Consider the following 27,403-nt stretch of genomic DNA (forward strand, 5'->3'; position numbering starts at 1 on the left):
AGAGAGAGAGGGGAAGAGAGGGGGGGAGAGAGAGAGAGAGGGGAGGGGAAGAGAGAGAGAGGGAGAGGGGGGGAGAGGGGGAGAGGGGGGGAGAGAGAGAGAGAGAGAGGGGAAGAGAGGGGGGGAGAGAGAGAGAGAGGGGAAGAGAGGGGGGGAGAGAGAGAGGGGGAGAGAGGGGGAGAGAGAGAGAGAGAGAGGGGAGGGGGGAGAGAGAGAGAGAGAGAGAGAGAGAGAGAGAGAGAGAGAGAGAGAGAGAGAGAGAGAGAGAGAGAGACCGCAGAAACCTCTCACAGGTTGCGGGCAAAAAACATAAAAAAAGGGGCACAATAAAGTAAAATAAAAAAGGGGCAAAAGACAGTAAAACCACGTCAGCCGACCGGCTCCTGAAGGATAAACTGTATGAAATAAAACCGGCGCTCTGGAATGTTCTCCCGGTCTCAGCACACCTGCAAGCACCTGGGCTCCCCACCAGAGGCTCTCCACCGGACCCCACTTCACAACTTCATTTATGGATTTAACCCCCCCCCCCCGCGCCTGCACATCGCTTGGAAACAATATATTACAAGAATTCAAGCAACAATAATTTGCATATTCTTTAATTTAAAAAAAAAAAAAGTCACACAGAAGTATGATACAGTACAAAACAATGGAGAGCCTTAGAGACTGAAAGACATTATTGTGAATTACAAGGCACAGGTTTATTCTAATGCAATACAGACAGCTGCATAGGTGAGACATTTTCTTATTATCAGGCACCTGGATATTTTTGTTCATAAATACAGTCTGTTATTCGTGAAAGTATGCAAAAGTACCGCATTCTGTGTATGATTTTTTTTTTTTGGTTAATATCCCTGGAATGTTATATTAGCCAATTTCATGAATGACAAAATAAACAAATTGCTTATATACTTGGTGCACATTCAACAGTTCAAGTGTATTTCAGTGTTGAAGCGTTAAGTTCCAGTGCAGTGACCCCCAACCCCCAAAAGCCCCCAATACATTCTGTACACATCTATACCCCCCCCCCCCAAAAAAAAAAAAAAAAAATCACAAATTTGCATAATAAATACAAATACTACAAGCACAGCTATGTACAAACGGGTAAAGCACTCTCCTACTGGCCAATGAAAAGTCTACTGCGACTCCGCGTCTGTAAACCTGGGTGAACGTGACGTGTTTCACGGAGGGTACAGAACCAAGTGGAAGGGTGTAGGGGGGCAATGACAACACCGTGACTGACCGAGGGTATGAAAACAACACCGTCACTGACCGAGGGTCTGAAAACAACACCATCACTGACCGAGGGTCTGAAAACAACACCGTCACTGACCGAGGGTCTGAAAACAACACCAGCGTCGTCCCGTGAAGACGGCCCTGCTCACCGAAGCCACGCTGCTGCTGCCGGTGGTGGTGGTGACCTGGCAGCACACCCCACAGGTCCTGTGCGAGGGGCCTACGGGTCGGGAATCTGAAAATAGGGCCTCCTGTCCGCGTGCAGGCCCAGCTCGTTAGCGATGTGGCGCTCGATCGGGTCGATGGCGTCCTCGTACCTGCCGGACGAAGCAGAGAGTCACAGTTTTCCCCCCCGCTGAACTGTAGAAAAATCATCCAGAAGTCGTGATCCATTACGTCACATTACATTAGATTAGATTAGATTAACGGCATTTGGCAGACGCTCTTATCCAGAGCGACGTACAACCAAGTGCAAAGAGCACACCCATAACCAGGGAATCCCAGTCGCTGGAATAAGACGAACCTTCCTGGTGTGCAATAACGTAGCGATATATATGAACCTTTGTTTGACTAGGAAGTCACTTTGAGATTAAAACCTCTTTAGAAATGAGACCGAGCCACCACGGGGTCAAACGGCAGCATAACACTACAGAATCGCAATCACAGGTCCATTACAGTACAATACTACACGTAAGCAAAGTGCATTACAATAGGAACAATATGGCAGAACATGGCAACAGTGAATTAAACGCATCATCAGTGTTATTTAAAACAGTTGCAGCCAACAAAGAGGACATCCATAATTCTCCATTTAAAATTGTTTCATGAAATGAGAGAATCAAGAGGGAGCTTGGCCTGCAGCTTGTTCCAGGACCAAGGACCACTGTTGGACGAGCATGCTCTTCCATCCTCTGTACGAATGTCCAGTTCAGCTCCGTGCACGGTTCGGTTCGAGAGTCAGCTCGCGAATCTGTTCATTTCCTTCCGCCTGTTACACCCCTTCAGACTAATCACCTTCAGCTCAGTCCACTGAAATTCGCCATTACAATTACCACATTGTTTTTTTTTTGACCTGTTAAAACACTTAAAATATTTTTTTTTTACTGTAATAGAAAGCCACAGTGAATTATATGCCTTTAGAATTGAATCAAGTTCAAATTGTGTTTACGTTGAAGAGAGCTGTGAAGTCTTGCGGGATGTTTTCTGTGACAATTGCCAAAACGAGCTAACCCTGCCTACCTGTAGACTATATTTCCCAAGCTAGTACTTGCAGTAGAAGCTAAGCAAGAGCTAAAAATAACATTTGACAAGTACCAGCTTCACAATTCTTGGAAATCTTGACACTGTAACAAAGACACAAAGCCAACTGTCTGCATCGAGCCAGTCGCAACTTTAAATAAATCCTTACTGCATTACAACAGCTTTAGGAAATCTTCCATCTTTTGTTTCTTTCCAGTGCAACTGCTAAAACGCCACATTTAGTGTTTGGCAGGAAAGGCACAACGTTTCCTCTTTGATAAAGTCCCTGGCTGGTGAGAATTTCACTGGATGATGGCTGCTCACCCCCCACCTCTGAAAGGTGATGCCAAGGAATCGGCAAGAATTTCAAAAGCACGAAGGTGAAGTCGCACGCTGGAGCGATTACTGTCGCAGACGCCTGCTCCATCGGACCCGGCGTGCCGGGCGATACCATTTCAGCAGAGCATACACCAGCTGAGTTTGTCTGAGCCGCAACAAATTCCCGAGGGCGATTAAGATCAATCGGGGCCCATATTCTGGAGTGTGTACTCGTCGCCCAGATCATTGTGTCGATGAATCGTTGATGATAGCGGTGCTAGTTGAGAGGGGCCAGTAAGACGTCATTTCACCGCAGCGCTTTCATAGTACTGTACATGAGGAGAGAAACGTATTCTCACCCATCGTTGTACTGTTCATTGGCCGTCTCTTCTGCCACGAGGATGTCATACTCCTCAGCAGCGTACCTCTCCCAGTCCGACAGGTCCTGGCCCTCTGGCTCTCCTTCCTGTGGGGGGACAGAGACCACATTACCCATCAGCCCTCATTCTCTCCGCCTCAGGCAACAAGACCACATTACCCAACAGCCCTCATTCTCTCCGCCTCAATTAACAAGACCACATTACCCATCAGCCCTCATTCTCTCCACCTCAGGCAACAAGACCACATTACCCATCAGCCCTCATTCTCTTCACCTCAGGCAACAAGACCACATTACCCATCAGCCCTCATTCTCTCCGCCTCAATTAACAAGACCACATTACCCATCAGCCCCCATTCTCTCCACCTCAGGCAACAAGACCACATTACCCATCAGCCCTCATTCTCTCCGCCTCAGGCAACAAGACCACATTACCCAACAGCCCTCATTCTCTCCGCCTCAATTAACAAGACCACATTACCCATCAGCCCTCATTCTCTCCACCTCAGGCAACAAGACCACATTACCCATCAGCCCTCATTCTCTTCACCTCAGGCAACAAGACCACATTACCCATCAGCCCTCATTCTCTCCGCCTCAGGCAACAAGACCACATTACCCATCAGCCCTCATTCTCTCCACCTCAGGCAACAAGACCACATTATCCATCAGCCCTCATTCTCTCCGCACCAGTTAACCTGCAGCACCAGATCATTGCATTACCCTGACGGAGGACGGATCCTTCTGCTCGTGGTACAGGTACTTTTCGATGTTGAAGAACGTGTCGAAGAAGACGTGGGACAGTTTGCACCTCTTCAAGTCATGGAGGGTGATCTTTCCTGAGAACATCAGCGATGACACCAAATTAGGGACGATACTAACATAACAAATTAATATAAACGATGCCATTGCATACACGGCAATGAAACCGATGACACTTAAATATATAATATACATACTGTGCAGATTATACAGCATAACCCATTGTATAATACACAAATACATATTAAAGGGAACTAAGGTTCCATATTGGGGGCCAGTATTTAAGACAATATAATCAGGGGGGAATGATTATGAAAGATCATATCAACACCACTACTTGCATCCGGCGCAGCACTTAAGCACTATGCACACACACAAAAACAAAACAAAACAAAAAAACCCCACTAATGTTGTGTTGGAAGTGCATACAAAACCACCTCAAACATCCTGGCAGTTCAAGTGACCAAGATATAATTAGCAAAACACTGAGGTTACCCGTGCAGCGCTGAAAAGAAACAATACAGTTTCACTTATATTTTTTGAAATGTGTGAATACCACAGGGGAAATATCTTTGTGCATTTAGTCATGTAAACAACAGCCAGTTGTCACTGCAAAAGTTTTAGGCAGGTGTGAAAAAATGCTGTAAGATAAGAATGCTTTCAAAAATAGAAATGTTAATAGTTCATTTTTTATCAATCAACAAAATGCATGAACATGAAAGTGAATGAACAGAAGAAAAATCTAAATCAAACATAAAAACAGCATAAATTCTTCTAGGTATACTCGCACACAGTTTTTGAAGGAACTCGGCAGGTAGGTTGTTCCAAACGTCTTGGAGAACTAGCCACAGTTCTTCTGTCGATTTAGGCAGCCTCAATTGCTTCGGTCTCTTCATGTAATCCCAGACAGACTCGATGATGTTGAAATCAGGGCTCTGTGGGGGCCATACCATCACTTCCAGGACTCCTTGTTCTCGTTTACACTGAAGATGGTTCTTAATGACATTGGCCGTATGTTTGGGGTCATTGTCCTGCTGCGGAATACATTTGTGGCCAATCAGATGCCTCCCGGATGGTATTGCATGATGGATAAGTATCTGCCTGTACTTCTCAGCACTGAGGAGACCATTAATTCTGACCAAATCCCCAACTCCATTTGCAGAAATGCAGCCCCAAACTTGCAAGGAACCTCCACCATGCTTCACTGTAGCCTGCAGACACTCATTCTTGTACCGCTCATACCACAATGGATGCGTGGGAGAGACCTTGCTGATGCAGTATAACTACCTTGCGTCTTATTGCTGTGCTCAGTCCTGCCATGGTATATGAATTCTGACATTAAACTGTCTTCAGCAACCTCACCTTGGAAGCAGAGTTTGGCTGTTCCTCACCCAGTTTTACAGCCGTTTCTGTTTCAGTTAATGATTGTGTTTCAACCTACATATTAAATTGATGATCATTACCTCCTGCTTGGTTAATCACACACCTGACAATATGCTTACAAAACCCTTGACTTGTTTTTGAAGTGTACCTCGAAGAATTGATGCTGGTTTGAAGGCAAAGGGTGGTCACACCAAGTATTGATTTGATTAAGATTTTTCTTCTGTTCACTCACTTTGCATTTTGTTAATTGTTAAAAATAAACTCTTAACATTTCTATTTTTGAAAGCCGTCTTACTTTACAGCATTTTTTCACACCTGCCTAAAACTTTTGCACAGTACTTTATGTTTTTCAGTATGTTGGAAGACTAATTAATTTATTAAATGTGCACCTGCAAAATCATTAACTCTTGAAAATGGTTACTAAATGCTGAACCATGATTACCATACCACCATTATTTACATCCACATTCCATCTTCTTTTACAGAACACAAAAAGTGTAACATTACAAAGCATATTGCCATCAACAGCAAAACAGAAAATATCAAGGAAAGATGATGGTCCCCTGTTCTTTAATTCACGGTCCTCAGGGGCCAAAACTGCTGGTTTTCCAGCCTCCCTTTCCCTTGGAGTCAGGTGTGAAGCCAGTCTGGCCAATCAGCAGCACTAATGGTCCAGGTAAATTACCTGGGAGGAAAGAATACCAGGGCCGGATTTGGATTCAAGGGCCAGATTTGAGGATCCCTGTGAGGGACTCGGGTCAGACAGAATCACAGGTGCGATTTTGCGCTTCTACAAACGGGTTCATGTGTGGCACCCGTACACTTGGACCATGGGCGGTCCTGGGGATCGACAGACCTTTACCTGGGACCTCAGGACCATGGGCGGTCCCTGGGGTTCGACAGGCTGTTCCCTGGGACCTCAGGACCACAGGTGGTCACCTGGGGTTCGACAGGCTGTTCCCTGGGACCTCAGGACTATGGGCGGTCACCTGGGGTTCGACAGGCTGTTCCCTGGGACGTCGGGACAACAGGCGGTCCCCTGGGGTTCGACAGGCTGTTCCCTGGGACCTCAGGACTATGGGCGGTCCCTGGGGTTTGACAGGCTGTTCCCTGGGACCTCAGGACTATGGGCGGTCACCTGGGGTTCGACAGGCTGTTCCCTGGGACCTCAGGACTATGGGCGGTCACCTGGGGTTCGACAGGCTGTTCCCTGGGACCTCAGGACTATGGGCGGTCACCTGGGGTTCGACAGACCATTTACCTGGGACCTCAGGCTGCACCAGGTCCAGCATTTGGCACAAGCAGTCCTCAAAGAGCAGGGACTCGATGCCCATGGTCTCCAGCTTCTGGCACTGCTCCTGGTAGAAGTGCTCCAGCTCGTACATGGACAGAACCCCATCCCCGTCCAGGTCCATACACCGGAACCAGTACTCTATGCTGCAGGGGAGGGAAGACGGGTCACCTCGGGCTCAATCTGATAGCTCAACTCACATTTACTTCTCACTCATCCTGCATTTGACAAAGCAGGATGACCTACATTTGCTAGCCGGATAACTATGGCGAGTAAAACCCGGAACAGCCTATTTTTATTTATTTTTTTCTTTCTTTTTTATTTTTTTTTAAACTTCAGTCCATGTTCCAGTTTTGGGAAGGTTTAACTTCATGCACTTATCTGGCTAACTCAGTAATCCTGACTCTTGAAACAGGGCCCAGGGCAGCTAACCCTGGTGTGGAAAACATTCACCATAAACAACATACGTGAGGTCAAGTATAGCAATCAAGTATTGACACCAAAATATTTCAGATTGTAAAGAAGCATGGGTCATATGTATGATAACGTGGCATGAGGCTACATGCTAAATGTCAGCAGTTTATTCTCAAGCTTCCAGTTCTCCTTTTATGCTGGTACTGAATAATGTGGTTGATGCTTCAGTGGAAAACGGTGGCATTTAGGGTAAACCCACAGGACGGCATACCTGGTGGCACTTCTCTTGTCCTCCTCGGAGATGAGGAACCACACAAAGTCTGCGTAGCTCATTCTCCCATCTCTCTGCACTCTCTTGTCCCTGGTGGGAAGACAGAATCAGGATCTGAGAACCACGCACTCACTCCCGCTGGCGGAGTGCCCACCACGGCTGGCCAAATCCGCAGAACAAAAACAAGAGGTACGCTCACCCTACCTGGTCACTGTCCCCGAGAATATCCGTTCGATCATCTTGTGGGAGATGGCTGTGACCAAAATAAATAAAAGATCAGGATTGATTCGTGCATATTCTGAACCGCACAATATGAATAGAGCAATAAAGTCAATCAGCTCTACTGATGCGTGATGCAAGAGAAATTATTCAATCCATTTTTATCTTTTTCCATTTCATTTCATTGGCACTTCAGGCATAGGTTCTGGGTTTGGACATTACACACAGGGAATGTCTGGAACTGTGCTTTCCTCTAGGGTCCTGACTGTACTTGTCCCTGGGTTTGAATTGCATTTCATTGCGGCCTGTAGCGTAGTGGTTAAGGTAAAGGACTGGGAGACGGTTCTAATCCCGGTGTAGCCACAATAAGATCTGCACAGCTGTTGGGCCCTTGAGCAAGGCCCTTAACCATGCATTGCTTCAGGGGAGGATTGTCTCCTGCTTAGTCTAATCAACTGTACGTCACTCTGGATAAGAGCGTCTGCCAAATGCCAATAATGTAATGTAATGTAATGTAATTGCACTTTGCTCTGGATAGGAGCGTCTGCTAAATGCCTTCAATGTAATGTAATGCAATGTCTGAACAAATGGAACAAAGGACCATGTCATTGCTCGATTGGTCCCAATTCGTCTTCTGTAACACCACTGTGCCACAACACAAAAAGCGACACGCCAAGAGGGTTAAACAAGGAGAAATGAAACAACACTTTCAGGTTCTCACTTCCAGGTTCACACTGCGACAACAGTAAAACCACACTCTTCCACAACTCCACTGAGGGGGATAAGCGGGGGCAGGGAAGTCTACCTTGGTCGTTGTGCCGCGTGAGGTCTCTCTTGTCGATGTACAGGTCATGGTCCGTGTCCAGCTCCCAGAACTTACAGTAGATGACATAGAAATGTTCGTAGGAGAAATACTCTGTGAGCTGGTTCACATCATCCTCCTCCTCCAACAGGGCCACGTTCTGGGCAGGGGACAGCAGCACAGATTTCATTAGGGAGGCATTGAGTGAAGCATATTTTAGGGAGTTTACTCAAAGGTACAACGGGTAATCCTTGAACGGTAAAGAGAGCAACTGCAGCGACAAACACCCTCAAACCACAGCACTGTTTATCCCCCCCGCCCCCTTCTCTGAGACGTCGAAGCTCGATCCTGCTGTATATACTGACAGTACTGCATGTCGGAGACTGTAAGCTTGGATAAGAGCGTCGTCCATTTACCAAAACAAGTGAATTAGCTGACAAACCTGTGACTGCACCGAATAGAAAAGATTTGGCTCGGCCAAAATCGCATGAGCAAAATGGAACTTCTCTTAGCAGTTAGCCAGAAAAACATTTATTACCAAACTTACTATAAAACTGCACATTAATCCCATCTCAAATGGACTGCTTCTCTCCAGTACAGCAGCTGAGTACCACAGGGAGATACCAACAGTCTCAGTGCAGACCGAGCATCTTAGTCACAGATACAAAAACATCTCCATGGACACCATCCTAAAACCTGGAGACCACGGCTAGAGCATAGCATCTGTGATGAGAGAAACAAATTGGTGGAAAGAAGGAAAAACAAACCTGTAGAAAACTGCTTTTCCTGAGTTCTGAACATGTGATTCTTCCTGTCCATGACCTATTTACATTGTAAAATATCCTCTGAACGACCTGCCAAAGGGGAAAAACGGTTCTCTATAAAAGGGCATTATATCATTGGAAAAACAAGGCACATCTTTGCAGAATGAATGATTTACCAAATGGGAAAATTACATCGCATTACATTTATTTTGGAAATCTGAAATAATGTGCACATAATCTGTGCAATGTGTAGTGGTTCAGCTACAAAAACACACAATAAGCTTATTATGAAGCACCTTTTATACGGTTTACTGTACCCTCTGAACACGAAACATGGTTTTGGACTGTGAATACAACAAATACGAATTCAGGGGTCATATTAACGCCCTTACAAATCACAATTACACGTCATAAACGACATCGCGGCACAGGGACTATAGCTGAGCAACCAGCAACAACCGGAACAGGTACGAGCAGACTTCCCGCTTGCGGAAATGGGGTTATCAAGCCTCGGCTACTTACGGTTGTGATGTAGCGAGAATGAAAATCTGAGGCTTCTTTCAGAAACACCAGTCCGGTGTGCGAGTTCACCACATCCTGAAAAACATGGTTGGTGAACAGCGTCAGCCCTCTCCCACACACACACCAGTCGGGTGGAAAGGAAGTATACAGGACATTACATTTCATTCATGGCCTATTCGCAGACGCTCTTATCCAGAGCGACGTACAGTTGATTAGACTAAGCAGGAGACAATCCTCCCCTGGAGCAATGCGGGGTTTAAGGGCCTTGCTCAAGGGCCCAACGGCTGTGCGGATCTCATTGTGGGTCCCAGTCACGTACCTTAACCACTACGCGACAGAACGAGGAGCAAAGAAAGCATGATAACTGTGAAGGCACTCACGCGGTGTACTACCTGGGTTTTTCCTGATTAGGATGTAAACTCCGTGTCAGGCGGCCATGATTAAGGAACCGTTCTCAGGCCGGAACGAGGGACTTCAGGCACATAAACGGACACACCTGCTGCTCGCTCACAGTCCGTGCGTCCGTATTAAACCTCTCGATTCTGAGCGCACTTCTTCACACGGGCACTGAAACCCGCCGCGGCCTCAGTTTCCCCTTCTCCTCGGTGTCAGAAATGGGGACTTTTCGACACGTATGCGTGCGCGGCAATAAAATTAAAGCACCCCCCCCCGCTTACGGGGTTTTCAAATGAACAGAATGCCCCTTTCACCCTCTCTCCCAGCGAAATCGAATGATCGGGGGGGAAAAAACCCCCCCCATAAATCATTCCCCTCGACTCGGCAGCAATTCCCATTTCATTCATCAGAAGAGTCAAGAGTGCGCGCAGAGGCTGAATTAAACCAGCGGGGCGAACGGCAGCTCCACGGGAGACCGGCGGGCCCGTGCCACGGGTCCCTGGGGCCAAGAGCCCCATTTACATGGAGCCTTTTATTCCGTGCTTAAATGGCAAATGGTTGGAATTTATATAGCGCCTTTATACAAAGCGCTGTACAATTGATGCTCCTCATTCACCCATTCATAAACACACTCGCACACCAGCGGGGATAGGCTGCCATGCAAGGCGTCGACCGGCTCGTCAGGAGCAATTTTGGGGTTAGGTGTCTTGCTCGGGGACACTTCGACACACCCAGGTAAGTGAGGCCACCCGGAGTCAGATTTCTCTGGGGAGACTTTTTCTTTTGCAATCAACATTAAAAGGAACTAAAAATCATGAAACACTTTGAAGGTCGAAAGCCTCGAAAGATACTCAAAAAAGAAAACAAAGAGCCGCGGTGGGGCAACAGGCTAAGACGCAGGAGACTTGCGGTTGCTGTTTGCTGCAGTTGCACACCGGGGACCGGGGTTCGATTCTCGGTCCTGCCAAAAGCCAAGTTTGGCCGGCTCACGTGGGGCAGCAATAATTGGCTCGCTGCTCCAGAGGGAGGGACTTGGCAGGGTTATTAGATCGCCGCACAATAAGCACCTCGGGCGCCTCAGAATCACGGCAACGGGCACGAGACGAGACGGCTTGAAGAAGGCGTGTCGCTCTCATTCGGGCCGCCGAGGGACGGGGTACGGGCGGTACATCTAATACGACTACCTCCAATTGAATCAGACGAGGTACAATTTGCTACCAAATTGGGAGAAAAAGGGAAAAATCTGAAAAAAAAAAGAAAACAAAAAAGAAACGAAAGCGGAATCCACGGAAAACAGACCAAATAAAAGCTGTAAAAGTTTAAAGACTGCTAAAGGGATAAAAGGCAAAATAAAAAGTCCCGACCCAGCAAACGTTCAATTTTACAAATTTACGGATGAACTTATTGGAGATCGCGGTCAAGCCGCTCTCGTGCTGGCCTTCAATCGTCTAGTTCCAAGACGATTATATTCAGCTGACGCTGCTGCCTGAAAACTTGCAGCAGAAATGCAATTACTGTACCCAATTCACAACGCATATTTGGAGAAGTGCGAGAAACGCAAGAAAATTGTCAGGACACAACAGGGCCCTGACAGCCAATGAGGGGGTCCTACACTGACACAGCAGGGCCCTGACAGCCAATGAGGTCGCATTTCTCTTCCCTTGTGTTACTATGTGAAGCGTCATTGGGATAGCCTGCTTTGCGCTAGACAAATAAAATTGAATTGAGTTGAGTTGAGTTTCCGAGGCTGGGCCTACGGCAGAGGACGGTCTTTAACACAGCCCCTCAGCCACCTCCTTTTCAAAGCGCTCAAGAGAAATCAGACAGGACAGACACGGGAAAGGAGACATTTTCCACTTTTCCATGGCCGTCGGGGGCCATCGACTTCAGAGACTACACTCCTGGGACACAGGGGTGCCCCCCCCCCCCTCCTTACCTGCAGGAATGGAATAAAGTCTTCTTGTTCCAGATAATTACAGCCAGGCTTGGCCAAAAGGTGAACAAATATGGATGCGTCATCGTGACAAGTCTGCAGCACTCTGAAAAACAGGAACAGATGGTTTCGGGAATCGGCGGCGATTCATTCCAAGATCGCTCCCTGCAAATACAGCACAGCCAGCCCTCTGAAGGACCTTCCCCGTTTCATGAAACGACAACACCGGAATAAAAATCGACGAACCGATTTCCGCGCGATACCATTTCAGAATAGTAGCGTGTATTCTAAATGGCCCATTAAATCCCTATTCTCCGCAAAGGTCGAGCGTACCACCCCAGCTGTGCGCTTATTAGATGCACACCACACAATGAAGAATGAGAGCCTTCACTTGCATAACCCCATGACCATAAGAAAAGCCACATAAGAAAAGAACGGCCATAAATGCGCCAATTATGGGCTGCGGCGATCGTTTGGCCAAGAGCCCTAGCCAGAACATGCAGGGGGGGGGGGGGGGGGAAGAAAAAGAGCGTCTAACAAAAACACTACTGTCTTACTTCCTCCACATGGCGATGAACTTGTGAACGGACACACAGCCAGTCCTGTCGCCTCCAGCCGAGTTGAACAATGGAGCTTTCCAGTAGAGGGGGCAGTCGCAGGCCTGCGAAAAGAACAAGGGGCCCAGCACAGACCCGGGGTGAACGCCTCCCACAGAGCAGCAACACCAGACTGCCCACACTGTCTCTTTCACAGAGCGAGGGTGGGGGGTCTTACTGGCAATTAATGGAAATTATAAATGTCAAGCAAAGGAAAATGTGAGTTTAAAATAAAGGTGAAAAAAAAAATATATATATATATATATATATATATATATATATATATTTTTTTTTAGCGAAAATTATTTTAGAGATTTGGCTAAAACCATAAATTGGGACTGAAAGTCTTAAGGTGGTCACTAAAAAGGAGGACACCTAACTTCCTTATTTATTTACAAATCGTGGGACCGCAAGGCCGACGGCACGAACACGAACGCCGCGCTTTTTGGCCTTCGGCCAAATTCACACGGCTCTCTTCTGAAAGCCGCAAAGCCATTTTCCCCTTCCATCTGCTTCCAACTGTCCTGCTGAAGTCTAACCGGGGGGGGGGGGGGGGGGGGGGGAAAGGTGCCTTCATGCAGAGATGGGGCCGCCATTCCGTGCAAGCGCTCAACAGAAGAGGCAAAAAGAAAAAGCACATGGCCGAGTTAACCACAGGATGAGAAGACGAACACCTCACTGCCGCTTCAAACTAAAAAGGGCTCTGCATCTCCATCGAGTGCAAGCAGCCGTTCGTGGCAAAATGCGTTCCTGCACCTACCACACAAATGGCTTCCGTCTATTAATCGCACACCAAGCAGCAACTAAAAAAAAAAATATTAACCTGGCTTTGCCGCAGGCATTCCTCCAGTGAGCCGCCGGCATTACCGCCAGTGAATTCTCATTCATTCCCATTTGTGGTGCAAATGAAGTCAAAGAACTTCCAAGGGGCTGCTCTACTGTTGAATTTGTTCAGACGAGAGAAACTGCACATCTGACACACAACCACCTCAGATCCAAAAGCAAAAAAAATTTATAAATAAAATGTAAAAGAAGTCTAAATGGTGAGAGCCCTGGTGGATTTGAGAAGTGAAGTGCTGGCACACCGTTTACTTTGGTGGTGAAATGCGTAAAACGGGAGAGAAGGAGCGATTCTCTCGGTAAACGGCACGGTTCACAGCGATAACAGACTTCACATACAGACCTCCCTTAAGAAACTCAGTCACCAGTTTTATATTGACCCCTTTGGGTCACCAGTTGCATAGCGCAGTGTAGGTGATGCTATTTTCTATTGGTTTGAGAAAAAAAACAAAAAAAACTTGTGAACAGTTATAAACTCAAGTTAATGACACTAATGAAAATGATTTTGCAGGCCGATTGGAGACCGGGGCGCGTTAGAAAATCGCACCTACCTTGGCAACGCTCCCCATGTCCTCAATGGTCGCCCTTTCATTGGGGAATTGTGAAAATATTTTCTCAATCCTAGAAATGAGTGTGTCAATGTTGAGGTTGGCTCTCGGCCGTCCGCGCGGGAAGTAGAACTTTGGAATGCTTTCACTTAGCGCCGGGGTAATTGGCTCCTCTTTCTTGACCTGCGCCTGCCAAAAAAAACCCCCCCGACAGAAATAAACAGCGTTAGCCGGGAGCTCATCCACCGCGCAGCGTTTTCAAAAGGAATCACTGTTGCTCCAACAAACCCAATCCCTCTGAACCATTTTCTGTAATGGCCTTCAATTAAACGCGTGTGATGTGACACGAGGTTTGGGTGAAACGCTGCACCACGGGGCACGCTCCGCGAGAGGCTGACCACTCCGGCGGTTAATGCTGAAGAACGCGTCGCGCCACTCGCCGAATCGAAAAAAACGGAAATCGGACTGAACAGGAGAGGCGCGAACAAACGTACACCACAAAGGGCCTGAATGCCAATATGAGGATATAATACAGGATGATTCGCTACCAAATGGAGGGGTGGGCTGGTTGCGTGAAGTAGCAGCTGTATACTTCCCTCACTGTTACCAGCACAGTAAGCGAACGCACACTTAAACACAGGCAATACCGTTCAATTCTGGTGACATCACAAACCTCCTGCAGTCTGGGAACTGAATTCAATATTGCCCACGGTACTTTCCTTCCCTCAGTGACGACTGTTAGACACAAGATAGATTTGATAAAAGAAAAGCTGACTGTGAAGCAGTACGTACACAATCTGCGGTTGGCTGTGCTGAACCAGCTGCCTGCCTTTCGGGCGTCACTGAGGGACGGAAAGTACCCTGGGCAGTCAATATTCACTCAGCGGGCAGCCATATTTACTCCAGGTCAACTGACTATTCGAGAGAATGTTGTTTTTTTTTTTGATCCGGCTACGTATTAACACGCCTAAAATTAACTTCTAAACGCGTTAGCAAGCCGCGAACCGGCACAGCTGTGGGTTGCGGACGCACAGAACCGCCCCATGGGGAGCCACGAAGGGCGGACAGAGAGGCAGAGGGGGACTGGAAGCCACGGCCAAGTTTGGTCAGGGACGGGGAGAGGGAGAACAGAGATATCCAGTGACACTGTGTCGGCCTGGCCACAATCGCAGCCCATCCCACTCACCGAAGCCAGTCTTGGCGCGCACACAAGCCACTGATTAGAGAACAGCTCGGCGAGACTCCCGCGTCGCGGAAGACATCGCCGCACGTCCACTTCCACATCCACATCCGAACAGCCGATTCATCGAGGCCCAAGGAAGGACCCGTGCAGCGCGCACGCGACCGCACGTTAAACCAAACGACGCCCATCCTCACGATTCACGGAGAGGACTCAACCACACTCACCCAAAAAGTGTTTTTGAAGCCAGTAAACCTTCTCGGAGACTGAACCAAATGTGTATAAAGTGCAATCCGTAACCAGAAATACTGTCTCTCCTCTTTGTTGGGTTTTATAGATTATCAAGCCAAACTTTTATTTATTTATTTTTTTATCCCCAAAATTATAGAACTCCATTGCTGTCAGTTACACCTGTAGTGACCATGACAGTTAAAAACATTCTAAAGGCGCATTTGTGATCTTGCAACCTTCATAGGGTTCAAATATTCTCGGGCTACGGTGTGACCTCGACAAATACCAGGCGCAAACGTGCGTTTGTTCCAGGACGTCCGTCACTAACCCCGGGCGTCGTCTTCAGATGCCAGGACCTTCGGCCTCTCCCCGTCTCCTCGTGTTTTTACGAGAATGGCTGTCCCGTGAGAGCCCGGTAACCTTAAACCCAAAAATGTCGGGGCGGCAGAGAGCAGCTGTGGGGTGGCTCGACGCCTGACACCGTCCCAGGAGAGGGACATTTGTCCACCGTGGGGGGGCGGGGGGGCTCGTTGAGAAACGCTTACCACACCACTCCAGAGACCTCCATTAAGGACATCAACCAGCACCATAATGGAAGTTAAAATGAGCTACATTACAGAAGCCATACTGTGGGCTCAAGGACAGAACAGTCCAAACTTCTTCTTTTTTTTTTTTTTTTTTTTTTTAAACATAGTTTTTTAACAAGTTTTACATTTATATTGTTGTTTTGAAACATTTAAGCAGTGCAGCGTGCATAGTCGAATCCTTTTGTGATGTTGTCAAGCACTCTGAGATCAACTCTGTATGATGAAAAGTGCTATATAAATAAAATATTATTATTATTATTATTATTATTATTATGTTCTGCCATAAATGGTTTAACCTGGCATAAAACAGTACCAGTTTAATGTTAACTTTTCAAACAACCAACCAGCCTAAATTACAGGCTTCAAGCTGAAATGGAACAGAATACAGTAAAGTTTACCAAGTTTACTTTAAAACAAGCCACATACATGACAGTGTCAATTAAATTTTAGGGAGAGACTGAACTTAAAATTAAAATTTCACTTAATATTTAGCATATTCAAACAATACTACAAATGTTTTGTTCAAGTGTCAATCCAAATTTTTGTAAGACATTAAAAACATTTTTTTTATATGACTGCATATATGTAGCAATATTGATTCAATGTGTTTGTGTTCTTAAATTACTCTTTAATATGATGTTTTCCACAGTTAGTGCCAGGTACAACATTCACTTTAAAGTTAGGTTTGATGTGTTGCTCAATATTACACCGTCAGACAACATTACTGGTTGTCTCTAGGCAGCCTTCCTTCTCTATAATACGCTAAGACTGGATTATCTAAAAAAGCAGAATTCAATGCCCTTCTAGTGGTGTCGTTTCGAATGGAACTATTTGGAGGGTGAACACGAAATTCGATGACCACCAGTGACCACAGATGTCACTAAAATCACCAAAACTGAAAGCTCTCCATTACACTTATGATTAAACAAAAGTTCACACAATCCCGGCAAATACTCATACACAAAATCATCATGAGCTGAAACAAACCTCTTCATAAGCTTTAAAACAGTCAACTACATGGTCACTGGACACACCACACACGGCCTTGTATGCCAAACACGCTCTCACACTTCCGCTCGACACCACAATAACTAAAACCACGCCATGATGCGCAAAACTTGCAACCCAAGCATTGGCAGAGTAATTGAATAAGCAAGGTCATTACTGTCCATGTGTACCACTGTAACCCAAGATTACAAAATCTTGGGTTACAAAAAAAAGAATAAAAATGTTAGACACTGTGCCCGACATAAGCCCAAGAAGAGCTTCCCAGAGGAGCAGCCGGCCTGCTCACCAAAAGAGCCCAAAGTACCTACATACAGAAGCCTACATTCCAGGAGCGACTCCCCAATCTGCCCTAAAGCTTCAGTTACAGTTTATGAGTCCTGAACTTCATCAGGATTGTTTTTTTTTTTTTTTTTTTTTTTTAAGAAAGAATTGAGCCATAAAAACCATCCACAAAACACCCCCCTGCCCCCTAATAGCCGGCTGCTAGTGCCCCATTGAAATGTGGAAACAGGCAGACAGCAGGGAATCTGCCCAGTGTAACCTGGCAGAGGACAAGATAGCGGCTCTCCTGCGGTGTCAGACATGTCTATAAAAGGGAACGGACGCTTCCCCCCCCCCGGCTGCAGGAGGTGCCCCGTCCCCTCTCCACGCTCAACCCCCGCAGGGCTCCGAGCCCCGGCGCTAAGCCCCCCCCCCCCGCCACCTCACACACACACGGGGGAGGACGACACCGCCAACCGCGGGGCAGCCAGGTCCCACGAGAACCCGCAGCGCGCTTTCAACGACGAAAACACGAGCCTGCAGCGCGTTCGACAGCAAAAACAAAAACGCCACCAACGACGCCGTTCACACGCGCACGTCAAAGAGCCTACATCCAGCCCGACGACAGAGAGACACACAAACGGCGCAAAATAAATGAATAAACGAGCGTGACGCCCGGCGAACGGGACGGCCAGGGCGCCGGCGTGCCAGGCACGGGGGGGGGGGGGACGGGGGGCGACCTGCCTGTCCCTGCTGGAAGGCTCTCAGCCTCTTCTTGAAGCGGGAGGGCAGCACGAAGTCGCAGCCGCGGGCCAGCAGGGCCAGCTCCTGCCGCAGGTCGGGGTCCTGTCGCAGGGAGAGGTCCTTCATCCTCATGCCGTCGGCTCCCGGGGGGCCGCGGACGGCGCCGGATTAACAGGGGATCTCCCCCCCCCCTCCCCCCTCCTCCTGGGCTTGCCCGGGCGGGCGGTCCGGAGGTCCGGAGCGTTCCCGGGTTATCCGCGCGCGAGCAGAGACAGCCGCGTGTCGGGAGTGTTCGCCGTGCGCTGGAGCTCCGCCGTGCCCCACACAGAGCCGGTCTGGGTCCGTCTGCCCTCTACATCCGCGGCAGGCTGCCTGCGCGCACTCAGCCCTCGATCCTGAAAGGGGGGGAGACGAGACGGGACGTGTGTGTGTGTGTGTGTGTGTGTGTGTGTGTGTGTGTGTGTGTGTGAGAGAGAGAGGGGGGTGGGGTGGGGTGGGGGGGGGGGTTGTGGAGCCAGCCTTTTTAGTTAGCATTCCAGAGCTCACAGAGAAGGTTATGTAAAGACACAAACCTGTTGTTTTGCAGTGCTCTGATTGGAGGCCCAGTTAGCTCTTGGGATGTGGCAGAATGTCATGATTACAGTGGAGAGCCCCCCCCCCCTCCCCCCTCCCCCTTTGCTAATCTCCTTCTGTCAAGAGACTTAAACTGTCTCCTCTGACAGAGGAGTCCAACTGCTCGTTTGAAGTCTCTGCCCTTATGTTTTTTTTGTTTTTACATTTTACTTTTCACTACAAGACCGTTTGGAATGACCACTTTGGACAATGTTTACCACCCAGACCGCTGTTCCAGGCTCCTGAATAGGGTCTCCGGTTAACGCCAAAACATGCCGCTTCAAACCAAGGAAGCAGTCAGATAACTTTGCCTGCGAATGCCGCGCACGCTTAAGGCCGGTCGTTTTTAGAGAGCCGGTTTAAAGGAGCGCTTACTTCACTGCTCGGGTACTTGTGTAAGGCGATGATTGTGCCCCCGCTGAATTAAGAAACCTAATCCAAGTCACAGCTCGTATGAATGGTGAATGTCCTCATCTCCTCGCCCAGGGCTCCTTGCCACAGCATCTCTGATTACGCCCGATACGGCCCCGGTCAGGGGCATGTGCTGTACGGCGGGGTGAATTTAAGGAATGGCGGCTTGGCCAGTCTGGGACTATTAAAAGACCTTACTCGCTCTGTTTTGGGGGCGACCCAAGAAACAAGATCTGGGGGAAACAAGTTTATCTTTAGTTCCCTATAAACATCCGTTCACGGAACCGACCGGGATTTACATCGATTGCCCGTAAGAACGCCGATCTACAGCCGCTGTATGCGGGGAGAGAGGGTACTGCTACTGGGTGCGTTTAAATCCATTTTTAAAAATCTTACTAAACGAAATGAAGTTGAGCCACAGCAGGGGAAAAGGGGGAGAGATGGAGTACCCACAGACGGGAGGAGGAGGAACACATGACACGATGATGCCGAAATAAAGCAGGACCCCCCGACTAAATCTCCCGTATTTATAGATGACGGATGAGAGTCAGCACTCAGAATTCCACGTCCTGTTACCCACCAACAACAGGACAGGAAGCGGTTTCGACAAAGAGCGAGTTCACACCACTTTAGTGCGTACAGAGTACAGAGAGGCACTGGCGCAAACAACAGCAATTATCATTCATAATTTAAAAACGATCTCCTAATCAAGAGATCTACAGTTGTTCGCCAAGTTTAATTTCCACACAGGAATGGCTTCGCTTCTGAGCAAAGTTGAACAAAAAGAGCCTTCTCTGCTGTAGCCGTGGAAACTGGCACCGCCCTGAATGAAGTGGTGATGCGTCTGGTCAGGAGAGTGCAGCTGCCAGTGACATTCACACATCAGAACCACGTGTTTTTCCACATCGGACCGCGCCAAAGCAAACCGCCAAAACCCCAGGGCCGCCCATCCCCAGAACAGAAACAATACAGGGACCGGTCCTCAAAACGTGTTTCAAACAGAGGATTCATTTCAACCGGTAAATACACGTAAGTCACATAAAACCTGAACACTTTCTATTCCACTCCACTACATATCCTGCAAATTCAAACGTCCACCAAAACGGATAAAAATATTTTACTGAATAAAATGAAACGCAGAAAGTGAACCATCCCTTTAAGTATGACCCCCCCCCCCCCCCACACTAGTTGCCCTGTAACCAAGGTAAAAGAAGACAGATGCACTCATTGCTTTTCTGAAACCACCTTTGACACCCATCTCAGTACTGCGCCTTTCCAAACCACAAGCTTCATAATCCACCTTTCACCTGCACATAGAAAAGAAATGCCAAATGCCAGTAATGTAATGTCAAACTTCTGAGTGAGCTAATGAGTGTGACTGTTACTCAGGCAAAGGAAACTCTGACAGGTATTTGGGCGAATGCTGACCAGCGCCTAGCCCAAGAAGATGCAGCGGACACTCACACTCAAACACAATCATATTTTCAAGGGTAATAACAGCCTACCCCCTGTATTTAAAAATAGACGTCCAGAAAAGCACATAACTATTCAAAACAAAATCTGATAATTATCGCCATTATCCCGGTAATTAACAACGTACGGCCGAGAAGATTTCTCGATACGCTGCCGGCAAACACGAGCACTAACATCACACACTGGACTCCGCCCGTTTAATTCCTGCGCAAAAAAAAAAGGCCAAGGCTATCTTTATCAGCGTCTGGTGTCAAAGTTAGACCAGCTGTCCTGGCCGGCGTCGGCGTGACGTTAATTGAATTTTTCGCCTAATCCTTTGAAGAATGCATTTGTATTCTGGAATTTCCGCAGCTTTCTTTAAATAGCGCTTCACCGTAGGCCCGGGATCAGAAGTGTTTTAATGCACACCGGCATACTGTGGGCACAAGCCGCTTACGTCAGTCCATAAAGTACGAAATGTTCAGCAGTCGTTCAGTCCACTAAACACCGCCAAGGACCTCTGAAGTGTCTGAGGAAGGCAAGGCCTCATCACATCTGTGAAAGCTCCAACCCTTCACATTCGGGGGGGGTTGGCGGGATTAAGCCGAAACATAAATACAGCCAAGTTTATCGGAAGTTTGACGGCTGCAGACATCTTTAAAAAGAAATCTGAAATCTACGCTGAACACGAAAATTGTTCTGCAACATTACTCCGCACATACATTTCCACTTAAATAAATTATACATTCCACTCGTACACACTTCCACATATAACAAAGAATAAGCATTTCTTTCCAAACTTTGAATGGAACCGGTTTCGCATCGACCGCAGAGGTTGTGTAGGATCTGCAGAAATGAAATGCATGCTTCGGCAATGATAAAAGAACAGCGAGAACAGGAAACATCCCTCTCCCTCAAAAAATAAATAAATATTTAAAAGGCCTATAAAACACAGCTACACTGTAAACACAGTGTTAAAGGCACAAGGAATGGGTCTCTCAGCCCAAATGACAGGACCTCAAGTGCTGTAATCAGGACACCAGGTAGGGAAAGGAACTGAAGCTGATGCACTCCTGTCCAACGTTGTGGGAAATTAGTTTTTGGCCATTCTTACCCGTAGTTAGAGTAGATCGAAACAAGGACAAAATGTATAAGACACAATATTTCTGGGCTGCATGCTAGCTGTGCTCCCTCTATCAACGGCTGCTATCGGAAACAACGTTGGCTCTCAGAGAGGTGATGGAACTACAAGCATGAGTTGGGGGGGGTTGCCAGTTGGTGTGTCACCGACTGAACTTGTGCTGCCTCAGCCACTCCCACAGCAACCAATAGTACTGCATACCTGGCAACCCCAAATGCATGCTTCAAGTGGCGCTGCCCAACTGCTGGGCACTACACGCACTGGATGGATACACACATATTTGTCAGTTATAGTACTGACTTTAGCGGTCCCTAAAACAGCTAAGTTAAGCTACGTTTTTCTATTTTTATTTTTACCCCTTTTTACACACACAAGCTTTACATGTTCCCAGTAGGGAAAAAGAGCTATCCAATGTTTTTAAAGGTCAGTCAAATTTGATGGAAGTGAGGATCGACTAGCATATCAACTGCAAATGCTACCTGCTAATTGTTTAGGCTAGGGTTCATATCTCCAAGAACACAGTATCGTTAAAATCAGACTTTGCTGAATGCCGGCTGAACAAACTCCCAACGCATTCAGGTTAAAGTGCCTTACAGTACTGAACGAAATGCTTGTGAAGGAGACGGCGGACATGCCCCCATCAGGACAGTCTAGCTCGATTCACGCTGGTCTCTGACGTCAGCGTGCAGGAGCTCTGGGGGCGAGCGGAGCCAGCTGTCTGGGCAGCTCAGTGCCACCAGACTCCAGCGCCCTCGCGTTTCCACTCCTCCTCCGGAGCCGAGCTACACAGCAGTCAGCTATTCTCAATAGGCTAAAAAAAGGCTCGGACCACACAAAGACATTCTCCACCTCAGACGACAAGTCGCTAAAAGAACCGCCCTGCACCGCCTTGCGTTTCACTGCATTCTCGACTCCTCGTCACGCACTGAAGCCTGACTGATCTCTGCCCTACAAGCGGTTTCCTGGCAGACTGAAGAACGCAGACAGCATCCGAGAGATATTCACCCCCACAGAACTTTCAAAGCCCAAAAAAAAGTACAAAAGAATAAGTGACTTAAAATTGTATTGGTTTCCTTAGAGCACCAAATTCATAGCAACATTAGCCAAACTGATGACGATTCCTTAGTATGTGACATGTAAATGAATGAGAAAGCGGACCATCGTGTTGGGCACTGCTGCGATATCACATGCTTCAGAGGGGAGCATGCCCTGGATTGGGGCCTCCTGATTGGGGCCTCCTGTTTGGAAATATTGGGGCCTCCTGTTTGGAAAGTCGATAACATAATCAGACTTTCCAAACAGGAGAGGAGGGGATACAATCGTAACTTAAATAAATTTGACCCAACCTCAAAAGGTCCCATTAATTCCCAGCAAATGTGTTACACTGAAACACACGTGACATTACAATACATTATTGGCATCTGGCAGACGCTCTTATCCAGAGCGACATACAGCTGATTAGACCGAGCAGGAGACAATCCTCCCCTGGAGCAATGCAGGGTTAAGGGCCTTGCTCAAGGGCCCAACGGCTGTGCGGATCTTATTGTGGCTACACCAGGGATTGCGGGTCCCAGTCATGTACCTTAACCACTACGTTACTGGCCGCCCCACACAAAGGCAAGATGTCCTTCCCAGATGAGATTCGCTCGGCGGTAACGCCCAGGTGACCTGATACAATACAATACTTTGTTTTATTCTTGGCACTTCAAACTGTACTTCCCTCTCGAGTCTTTCAGCGCACTTGTCCCTGGTTATGGTTTTGCACTTTGTGGTACGTCGCTCTGGATAAGAGCGTCTGCCAAACGCCTGTAACGTAATGTTAAAGATGGACACGAAGCCCCGGCACACTTCAGCTAGCCCAGGAGAGAGACGCGTCGAGCCAGGGCTACCTAACCAACAGCGACATGGAGGCGAGGTCATCGTGGCTGAAGGCGCAGCGCCGGAGATGAGTCGCCACAGCAACCGAAGTAACGCCAGCGGCTGCTTAAGCACGACGGCGCAGCCTGCAGGCTTCCCCACATCAGATATCCTCCAAGCCAATAGCACAGGATGTTTGAAGAAGACACGGGTCGCAAACCCAACACGAGTTTACCGTTCGATGATGCGTGTCACTTCTCCTAAGTGTGAACCGCAGCGGGGTGGGGTCCTCGGTGACATCGCAGTAACCGAGAAGCGTTAGGAGCAGCTCATAACTGTGCACGTTCGTGAGTGTGAGAAGTGCTGCGACACAGATCGAGTGTTAACCATTTTGTTGGCCACAGAAATCCCCACAGTCCCTCGCCCTGCCGTCTACATTCCGCTGCAACAGCGACCTTAGTGACTTTTCCGCGCTATTAGCAGGCACGAGAACGAACACTGAGAGGCCTTCTCGAGCCTGCCAGGTGACTTCGGTTGCTTATACACCCTCCAAAATTATAATAGGAACTTTTGGAGTAAGAGCCTGACTTTACCTTCTTGGTGCCGAGAGATCGGTGCTGCGTCCTGCCACCGGAAGCACCTCGAACATTCCCACCAATCCCAGAGGGCAGAGCTGTGGAGGAGGGGCTGTGAGAACCGCCCGGAGACGACGACGCTCTCTCCGTCAGATTCCTCGGGGACGAAACGTTTTCACCGATCTTACGGTCTCTCCCATCGCGCAAAATCGAATCATTCGACTCTCCGTTCCTTACTCTCCTCAGGTAATCTGTCAGAATTTCCTGAGTGCCCGGCTCGCTCAACCAATACAGGAACAGTTCGTCAACCTTCCTTTGGAGAACTGGCTGGAGGTCTTGCGGCGATGGCATTTTTAGCTTCACTTACTTTCCACCTGAATGGAAAAGAGTAGAAAAAGAGGGGTGCGACCATAAGTAGCATTAATTGTAGCTGGTAATGCGATTTCTCAGAGCCCTATACAATACATAGTAGATATTCATCTTTTCGCATCTCAGTGGCGACGTCACACATAGGCCTACATTTCTATGTACAACTATGAAATGTTTCATACAATGCTGTAGTACCTTTGACATACAAGTAGGCCCATTCTGAAAAGTTGAAGAAATGCAAAGTATTTTACAAGAGCGAAGAAATCGTCTCTCCAGTCAAGGTATCCTGATACATACCTGTCGAATCCAACAAATGACCGCAAAATACAGTGTAAATGTACATCACATTTCTGACCGTGCAACGGCTGCATGGATGTTAAAGTCAGAAGTGTCCGACCAGTTGCCCAATTATGCATGCGCTTAATTGTTTAAAGTTGGTGTTTGACTAGTTGTTGACTTTGTGTACACAGTGGTAAAACAGTCACATAGCCAATTCACCTCTGAACCCTGCGGATTCATACTAAAAATAATGCCTTTGCGTACCACTAAATAACACGGATAATAAGAGCATCTTGCTAGCTGTCATAAAACCGACACACACACACTACGCAGGTGTCTGTCGCCACCCTTTCGAGACATAAGAAAAGCACTGCCGTTTATAGCAAGTAGCGACAGCAACACATGCCCGGCTAACAAGTAAACAATGAGCACATGCACTCGGTAGCATAACTTAGCAGCTATCTGGGCAGCATGCATGCATTGCATCGTTGGATTTTTCTGTATAGCTAAATACTCGTACGTAACTTAGGTAGTTCTGGGTAATGAACAGCCAGCTAATGTTAGCTGTCCATCGGTAGCAATCTGTTCGGTTCACTTTTGGTGTCGTTTTGCTGGCTAGTTGCACAGCTCTAATGTGCATCTTTAACAAGTCTACATAAACAAGTTGTTTCATAATACTGACAGGACGTTTGCTTGCAATGCACTGATAGCGAGTTACAAGGAGTCATTCAGAATTACAGTCTAACTGACAAACAAGACCTCGCGAGCTGGCAAGGAAGGTAAAGTAAATGGCCCAGTTAACTTAGCTAAGTTAGCTAGCTAACTAGCAGTGGTCGCTAACGATACTTTACCACTGGGATTGTGAATGCATGCGTTTGTAAAAAATAAAATGAATGCGTTTCTTCGGGAGAGAAGTTCCTACGTGCGCTGGTTATATAACGTTAACACTGTAAACCGCTTCCATCAGAAAGAATGCACATTTAACTGTAACGTTACCTATTCTCCGGTACGAAGTATTCACAAACACAATTTATTTAAACGCGGTAGCCTAGCTAGCGACATGTTTAACTCGAGTTCTAGTCCCGTTTCCCCAGGTAACCGGGAAACACAATTGTCGCGAGAACACCGCTCTGCACACGGGACTGATCATCAGCGGTCAATCAAGTATGAGAACCCTCGAGACTCTTCATAATCACTAAACGATTAACATTTGCATTTTAAAAGGTATACAAAGTACAACATTTCCACGTGTTTTATAAGCAAAATTCTACTTAATATGTCCAACAATATGTCTTAATACTTGCTGTACGAACCACGCGAAATACTGAGGTCTTTCGAAAACTATTTTTTATGCCATTTTGTTTTTTTTGTGTAATTAATAATTAGTGTGAAATCATGTCGTGTAGGCGGCACGGATGGTGCAGTGGGTAGCACTGCCGCCTCACAGCAAGGAGGTCCTGGGTTCGAATCCCGGTCGGCCGGGGCCTCTCTGTGCGGAGTTTGCATGTTCTCCCTGTGTCTGCGTGGGTTTCCTCCGGGTACTCCGGTTTCCTCCCACAGTCCAAAGACATGCACGTTAGGCTGATTGGAGAGTCTAAATTGCCCGTAGGTATGAGTGTATGAGTGTATGAGTATGTGAGTGAATGGTGTGTGTGCCCTGTGATGGACTGGCGACCTGTCCAGGGTGTATTCCTGCCTTTCGCCCAATGTATGCTGGGATAGGCTCCAGCCCCCTGCGACCCTGATCAGGATAAGCGGGTTCAGATAATGGATGGATGGATGGATCATGTCGTGTAGTAAATGGTTGCACTGCAGATGAGAAGCTTGCTGCTTTTTTAAAGTAATGGGATTATAGGAGTTCAAGTTTGATAAGAAGTACATAAGTATACTTGTACAAACCTTTAACTGTTTTGTCCCCAGTAGAATGAGTCTGGTGTGCTGGGTGGTTTTAACTTTGATAGCAAGATTGGTGGCGCCTGTGGGGAACCCTATATGAAGGCTTCTGAGGGAGGAACTCGAGAGAACAGTGTTCCATGCTACCCATGTTGCTTTTGTTAATAAAATCTTTTTTTATGTTTTCCCATTTTGTGTTGTGACAAGCCAAGGGGGCTGGTTGTAACAAAACATAATTCTTTATTTCATAATCAACTGTTAATAATGACATTTAACAATATATATTACATGACATTATTGTAATTTGGCTGACGCTTTTATCCAAAGTGACGTACAGTTGATTAGACTAAGCGGGAGACAATCCTCCCCTGGAGCAATGCAGGGTTAAGGGTCTTGCTCAAGGGCCCAACGGGCTACACCGGGGATATTGTTTCCCACAATATAAAAATGTCTTCATTTAAAAAATACATGTATCATCTTGGACTGCATTTATATAGAGCTTAAATCCAAAGCTCTTTACAATTATGCCTCTCATTCACCCAATCATATACACACTCACACACCTACGGCGATAGGCTGCCATGCAAGGCACCGACCAGCTTGTAGGGAGCAATTGGGGGTGAGGTGTCAAGGTCAGGGACATTTTGACACAACCAGGGTGAACCAACATCCTTCCGGCGGTCAGACGGCCACTTGCCTTATTCTCTCTAGAGCAGCCATCATCAAATCTGGACCACAAATCCAACCCCAGCCTTGGTTCTTCCCTCCCAGGTAATTAGCTGAACAATTAGTTCTACCGATTGGCCAGACTGTCTTCACACCTGACTCCCAGGAAAAGGGAGGGTGGAAAACCAGCAGTCCTTGGACCCAGAGGGCCATGATTTGATGATATA

At 47.4% G+C, this 27,403-nt stretch overlaps 1 protein-coding gene across 4 annotated transcripts; it reads right to left on the minus strand.

The window, feature by feature from the left end:
* Positions 1-1,032: 1,032 nt before the first annotated feature.
* On the minus strand, positions 1,033-25,739 carry ppp2r3b (protein phosphatase 2, regulatory subunit B'', beta). Of its 4 annotated transcripts, none has more exons than XM_061227149.1 (14): positions 25,614-25,739; positions 23,988-24,343; positions 13,914-14,099; positions 12,484-12,587; positions 11,930-12,032; positions 9,598-9,672; positions 9,079-9,165; positions 8,315-8,471; positions 7,495-7,543; positions 7,291-7,380; positions 6,576-6,751; positions 3,893-4,008; positions 3,150-3,256; positions 1,033-1,550 (listed from the first exon to the last, which is right to left on the minus strand). In XM_061227149.1, exons 2-14 carry the CDS (start codon positions 24,318-24,320, stop codon positions 1,454-1,456), a joined length of 1,680 nt encoding a protein of 559 aa, XP_061083133.1. In that variant the 5' UTR covers positions 24,321-24,343; positions 25,614-25,739; the 3' UTR covers positions 1,033-1,453. The 4 variants fall into 4 exon arrangements, with proteins under 4 accessions (XP_061083133.1, XP_061083132.1, XP_061083135.1 ...); XM_061227148.1 differs by lacking the exon at positions 25,614-25,739 and adding an exon at positions 25,469-25,530; XM_061227151.1 differs by lacking the exons at positions 23,988-24,343; positions 25,614-25,739 and adding an exon at positions 17,922-18,312.
* Between the last annotated feature and the right edge of the window lie 1,664 nt (positions 25,740-27,403).

This window comes from Conger conger, chromosome 17 (assembly GCF_963514075.1).
Source record: "Conger conger chromosome 17, fConCon1.1, whole genome shotgun sequence".
Taxonomy (NCBI): domain Eukaryota; kingdom Metazoa; phylum Chordata; class Actinopteri; order Anguilliformes; family Congridae; genus Conger; species Conger conger.

Excerpts from the sequence above, each read along its gene's own strand:
- ppp2r3b (XM_061227149.1), bottom strand. The coding sequence starts at position 24,320 with ATGCCATCGCCGCAAGACCTCCAGCCAGTTCTCCAAAGGAAGGTTGAC. Across the intron at positions 9,673-11,929 it reads ACTTTATTCCATTCCTGCAG|GATGTGGTGAACTCGCACAC; the intron begins GTAAGGAGGGGG and ends CATGTTTTTCAG. Across the intron at positions 7,381-7,494 it reads TTCTCGGGGACAGTGACCAG|GGACAAGAGAGTGCAGAGAG; the intron begins GTAGGGTGAGCG and ends TCTTCCCACCAG.